This window comes from Diabrotica virgifera, chromosome 6, assembly GCF_917563875.1.
Source record: "Diabrotica virgifera virgifera chromosome 6, PGI_DIABVI_V3a".
NCBI lineage: Eukaryota > Metazoa > Arthropoda > Insecta > Coleoptera > Chrysomelidae > Diabrotica > Diabrotica virgifera.
Window position 1 is genome coordinate 176,934,104 of NC_065448.1, and position 6,307 is coordinate 176,940,410.

Consider the following 6,307-nt stretch of genomic DNA (forward strand, 5'->3'; position numbering starts at 1 on the left):
TAAATAAAACAGTATTTTATTATAACAAAACTTTAACAATTTACAAAATAAATTAATATACATTAACAATGCAATAATTGCTTCCTACTCTGATGCTCTTCTACTAGCATCAATTTGGGCTTGTACTTCATCACTTTTAATATTTAGACTCCTTCTATTATCCTCTGGCTTTTGCTTACCCTTTTCTTCGTTTATATCTTCTTCACATTCTTCAGCAAAACTACTCCTGACTGCTTCAGCAAATGCATCTGGATATTGTGCTGAGAGTTTTGTTTTAATCACTCTAATTTTCTTAAATATATAATCCAGATCTTTCTTTGTTTCTGTCAGGAGTTGGATGTGTTTTTTGAATTCTGGCCCGACAGTCTTGAGTCTTGATATACTCAATGCATTGCAATTTGTAAGCATTTCATTTGTTTTTTCAAAACGTTGCAACCTTGAAAATACAATACAAAATTAGGATAAATTATAAAAATATACTCACAGTTATGACAACATAACTCAATATTTTTGACTCTCATTTCTCTTCAGTGCAAATTTTTCCACAAGTAATTTCATGCCTGGCAACCTAGCGCCTGCAAAACTGTGATGCGTTTCTTGTAGTAGTGGTCCACTTATTAGAATATTCACAGACCTGTTTAGGGAAAACCACTTAACCATTGCAGTATAGAGTCCTTATTAGTTGTGACACATAGTTTTTTCGATTTACTGGAAAAAGACGAACCTACTTCGAAAATATTATCCTTTATTCTTCAGCATGGTAGATAGAGTGAAACTTGAAATTCCTTTTTAACAGCAAACTTCTGCTTTCTGTTTACGGTTTTTAAGGATCTGTACGATTTTTAAGGATGTCAATTTTTTCTTCTAAAGTAAATGCCTTTCTTTTAGAAGTCATACTGTGTAATCTGTGTAATACAAGTTTCAAAACAATGAGGAAACAAACGATAAACATCTATGTTGAAAGGCAACTGTGAAATGAGGTTCCTCACCACTGAAATGTTTTTAATGCCTCTTAGGTAGTTTATTAAGTGTCGGTAGTACCTTGACAATGACACTTCACCATCATAAATTGTAAATTTCCTACAATATTCAATATCGGTTGTTCGATAAACAGGAAAAAGTTTATTACAGGCGGTGGAGTTTATTACATCACTGGTACACATATTTTGGGCATTACTGTATACATGCAATTGGGGTATTTATTTATAGCCATCACTATGCCAAAAACAGGCAAAGAAACATGTTTTTTGATTTCATTTTTCCTCATTATAACCAAATACCCCTCTTTATAGGTGTTATAGTTCAATAGGAATTTCATGAAATAGATGTCCATCTAATGTACCTAATTATAAGCGAAACCTCCTAATACCCCTGTGTGTTTTCGAGAGAGTCTACTGTATAAAATAATACATAAATAAAATGAGGCGCTCAGAGCAACAGTGACCTAAGCCACAAATTAAGCATTTTTAAATTAATATATCAATAAAAGCAGCAACATTAAATCTTGGGATTAACAAGGGTCTACACAACCTATCTCTTATTTGGCTAAATGGCGCTACATAATTTGTAGCGCCATACCATAAGCATAATTTAAATATGAATGCAAATATTGCATTTATCTGGAGTTAGGCCACTGTTGCTCTGAGTGCCTCAAATGAGAGTGAGCATATGGCCAGTTTATGGCCAAACAGAAAAAGGCATTACAATAACAAGATGAAAATTATTGTAAATGTTGATCATTGAATATTTATAATTGTATTTAATAAAAACAGTGTTCAACATACATTTGTTTTTGAGCTCTGATCATTATTTCTACATCTTGTTGGTCTACTATTCCAGCTAATCCTTGTATGAAAACTTCTGGTGCAGAGTAATTCTGAAAACATTCTATACTGAAATCGCTTTCTGGTGTACCTTTACTTTCATCCATTACGACATACACTAATAAATACGGATAAGTTTTTGTATCCTTAATAGTAATTAAAATTAATGAAAAATGAAAGGATTCTAATATTTATAAACAAATTTACGTCACGTCAAACGTCAAATTTGACTGACACTGAGATATCACTGACATGACATCAGTGTCAGTGACGTCTGACAGTTATAGAGTAGTAGCAGTGTCGCCAACTATAATCGTGAAGAATATTTTCTAACACGTTCACTGCCACACGATTTACTAAAATGTGGCATAATTAACACGCAATTACACGCACCCGCGGCACCTTGCCGCAATTCCAGAAATTCTTAAAATAATTATATTGTTCGTGTAAAAGAAGAGTCGTGATGCTGAGTATTCCTCTCCTCAATCCTATACCTACCCTATAGTATGCTCGTAGGTAGGTCAAACTAGTCTACCGTTATTCCTTGTGGAAATAAATCGCGTTGTTTGAGCATTTTGCTAACAGGCGTGTTATAGCGTAGTGAGTTAAGTAAACAATTCGCTAACGGGTGTGTTCTTATGTAAGTAATTAATGCTTGGTTGCACCAACAGATTTTAAGCTTAAGACGTGCCTTAAGCTCAGCTTACTAAACGTGCACGTTGCACCATTGAGTCTTAGATCAATTTTCAGCTTGCCACAATGGATTGCAACATGGATTGCATCTTAAACTACGTCTCAGTTAAGACGTGCTTAGATAAAAGCGAAAATTATGGGTATATAAGCTGAGCTGGGCTAAGCTGGACCTTAAAATTTGTTGGTGCAACCAAGCATTAAAGTTTTATTTTTAGTATGTAGTTATATAATTTAGTTAATTTCACTTTATTTTAGTGTTTATTTTAAAACGGAGTCGTATGATCCATATGAGAAATAACACATCGATTGAGAAGTCTATATGATTCTGTTCAAGACTATACTTTAGACATATGCCCCAAAATTGGTGGATAGTACTGCAAATAAATGTATTGTATAGGTATAATTAAAATTAATACATTGTCAGTGACTAAAGATTGTTTTACCAACCTTTATGGCAGAGGAGCCCAAGCGGGAATTTTTGCAATTACTCGAGTGCGCCAGAAAATCACACGGGGAGAAATCTTATACCGTGTAAATGTACCTCAACCATATATTGGGTCTTAGTAGAGGGGAGTTCGTGAAAGGGAATCCGAAAAAATATATCCTTAGAAAAACTCGAAATTGTCAGATTAAGATAGGGTAAGTTAAATATATCCAGAACAGTGCATATTTCAAAAATCTAACGATTTGAGAGATGGGTGAGTCACAGAATTTCACAAAGAAACTAATATTTCGCGAAATGAACGTCAGATCAAAAAACTAAAAAATACGTTTTCAATATTTTTCAAAAATCTATCGAATTATACCAAACACGACGCGACGTCTCACGGAGAGGGGTGGCGGGTAAATTAAAAATAGGAGATAGGAACGCCGCGATATTTCGCGAAATAAACATCAGATCGAAAAACTGAAAAACACACGTATTCAATATTTTTGAAAAATCTATCGAATGACACCAAACACGACCCCACACAGGTGAGGATGGGTGGGAGGTACTTTAAAATCTTAAATCTTAAATGGGAGTCCCCATTTTTTATTGGAGATTTGGCTACCTTACGTCATAATAAGTAACTTTTATTCAAGACATTTTTTCGAATTATGGATAGGGTAAATGCACCAGTTGTTGGCCATGTGCTAGTTATTGGCCTACTAATATGTTTTGATTAGAATTAGGAAAATGTTGGTATTTTGTTAATTCTAACTACTCTTTTTAAGTTTGGAAACTTGTCTCCTAGAGTATGACACATCTAGTTTCAAGGTAACCATTACATTTTGGTCAGTATTCTATGTTGAACGAGACACTGTTCTGTGCCGCTAGTGTGCAACCGAAATTTTGTTATTTACCTAGAAAAACCTGCGTTGGTCGGTAAGTACTATATACTGCAATTCACTTTCTACTTTATATTTTATGTTTTTGTGAGAATATAGTGTATGTCCTGCTACAAACTGCATAACGAATATAACGTTATTTATTCAAATAACGTAAATTTTAAGGTGGCCAACTACTAATGCATGAAATTATCAATGTATCAGATATTGGCCTCGATGGCCAATAACTGAAACATTAGATTTTGTAAGAATCTAGTGATTGACATATGTTAATAACTAGTGTTTTATGTGTGGCCAATAACTAGTTATTATAAATTGTTTTAGAAAATATGTGAAAACGATCTAAAACTGAAAACAATTACAAAAAAAGTATTCCGAAGACTATGTTAAAAAAGCGTTAGAGTTAATTAAAAATGGTATGAGTGAGCGAGAAGCCTTAAGAATTTTTAATATTCCCAGAGACACCATAGATTACCGGAAAAGTGAAAAATTTCATAACAAGATAACGCATGGACCAGATCCATTTCTTTCGAAGGATGAAGAGGAACAACTGAAACGCTGGATTTTTCATTGTCAAAATAGAGGATTTCCTTTCGTGTTGACGACATTAAGAACTCCGTTAAATCATTTTTAGAGAGTAACCCTAGAGGTAATCCATTTGTTGAAAATAGACCAGCTAGAACATGGCTATCAGCATTTCTAAAGCGCAATCCCAACATTTCGCTAAGGACTTCAGAGGAATGTCTTTAGCAAGTTCAAACATTAATCAAATAGATATTACCAAATGGTTTGACGACATAAAATCTTAACTAGATAAAAAAAGAATTTCAGACGTTCTTCAAGAACCAACAAGAATCTTCAATGGTGACAAGACATGTTTTTATTTATGTCCCAAAAATAAAAAGGTTTTGGCTATGAAGGGTTCCAGAAACGTCTATGAAATTGAATATAACCCAAAGGTTAACTTAACAGTTATGTTCACATTTTCTGCAATAGGCAATATTTTACCTCCTATGATAATTTATCCCCATAAAAGATTGCCAAATGATATATTAAGTGCTGTGCCGAATTCGTGGGGTATTGGTTTAAAAGAAAATGGATGGATGGACAACAAAAACTTCTATGAATATATTGGAAATATATTTAACCCTTATTTAGATCGAGATAATATTACACGTCTGGTGATACTTTTTGTTGATGAGCATAAAACCCATTTAACTGTACAAGTCACCTTTGTACAGATTTGAAAACTATTTTAGTAGGTGGCTTTATATCCTAATGCCACGAGATTAATGAAACCAGCGGATGTGACTGCATTTAAGCCTCTAAAAACATTTTGGAACAAATCTGTGCTTCAGTTTAGGAGAGACAGCCCCCAAAAAGTGTTAACGAAAGTACAGCTTGCCCCTCTTTTAAAATCTGCTATAGATAGGTTAAATCCAGATGTTATGAGAAGTGGGTTTAGGGCATGCGGTATATTTCCTTGGAATTCTTCTGCTCTTGACTATTCAAAATGTCTTGGGAAAGAATTTGAAACTGAAGATAATCTGGATGAGCCCAATGATTTACCAACACTTATTGATCCAAATACAATAATTTCTTATAAACAATGTTGTGAAATAGTTGGCAAAAATTAAAAAAAGGTTTCAAAGTTTACTTTCCTTTTGAAAAATATCAAGAAAAGACAAAAAAAGCATTGAAAATGTGTTCTCCTCTAAACCAGGAAAGTAGAAGTAACAATACTGAGGTTTTTGAGCCACCACTACCTGAATTTGTCAAAGTTCCTACACCAGAATTTCATTCTCACACAAAATCATCAAGCTCTGTAAATAACCAAGATAATATTGACATTTTTAAGCATTCACCTACACCAGAAGCGGATTTGAGATTATGTCCGAAAATATTTCTCGCTCACACTAAATCTCCAAGCCCTGAGAAAAAAATTGTACCCAAACGGAAATTATTTGATGATAATACAAATCAGTCCTCAAGAAAAATTACAATTTTGTCTAATAATTTATTATCAAATATTCCTTCACACTTCGAAAATCTAAACTTGGTATCAAATGTTTTTCCGCGTTTTAAAAATACATACAAACTTGGTATCAAACATTCGATCACATTTTAAAAAGCAAAAAGTTTCTAAAGGTGTGTGTTATTTATATGTGTACTATGCCACAGAGTGTAAGGAAGGCATTAGATGCCAAATGTGTCTTAGAACGTAATATCATGTAACTTGCCTAACAAGATTCTATGGCGACACAGATCAAGTATATGTTTGCGAATCTTGTCAGAATAAAAAATAAAAGTTTACTTTGAATTATCTTTTTTTGTGTCCACACTCAACACAAAATCCTTGCTTACCCAAACACCTATCTATCTACCTATTTTAACTTACGAATTATTTGGTAGAATATCACTTTAAAAAATGATGGCCAATCACTAACACATATGGTGTCAAT

The 6,307-nt window shown here is 33.4% G+C and overlaps 1 protein-coding gene across 1 annotated transcript; it reads right to left on the bottom strand.

Moving 5' to 3' along the window:
• On the bottom strand, positions 1 to 2,073 carry LOC114328621 (kxDL motif-containing protein CG10681). The gene is made up of 2 exons (XM_028277511.2): positions 1,785 to 2,073; positions 1 to 436 (listed from the first exon to the last, which is right to left on the bottom strand). Exons 1-2 carry the CDS (start codon positions 1,928 to 1,930, stop codon positions 85 to 87), a joined length of 498 nt encoding a protein of 165 aa, XP_028133312.1. The 5' UTR covers positions 1,931 to 2,073; the 3' UTR covers positions 1 to 84.
• Positions 2,074 to 6,307: the final 4,234 nt, after the last annotated feature.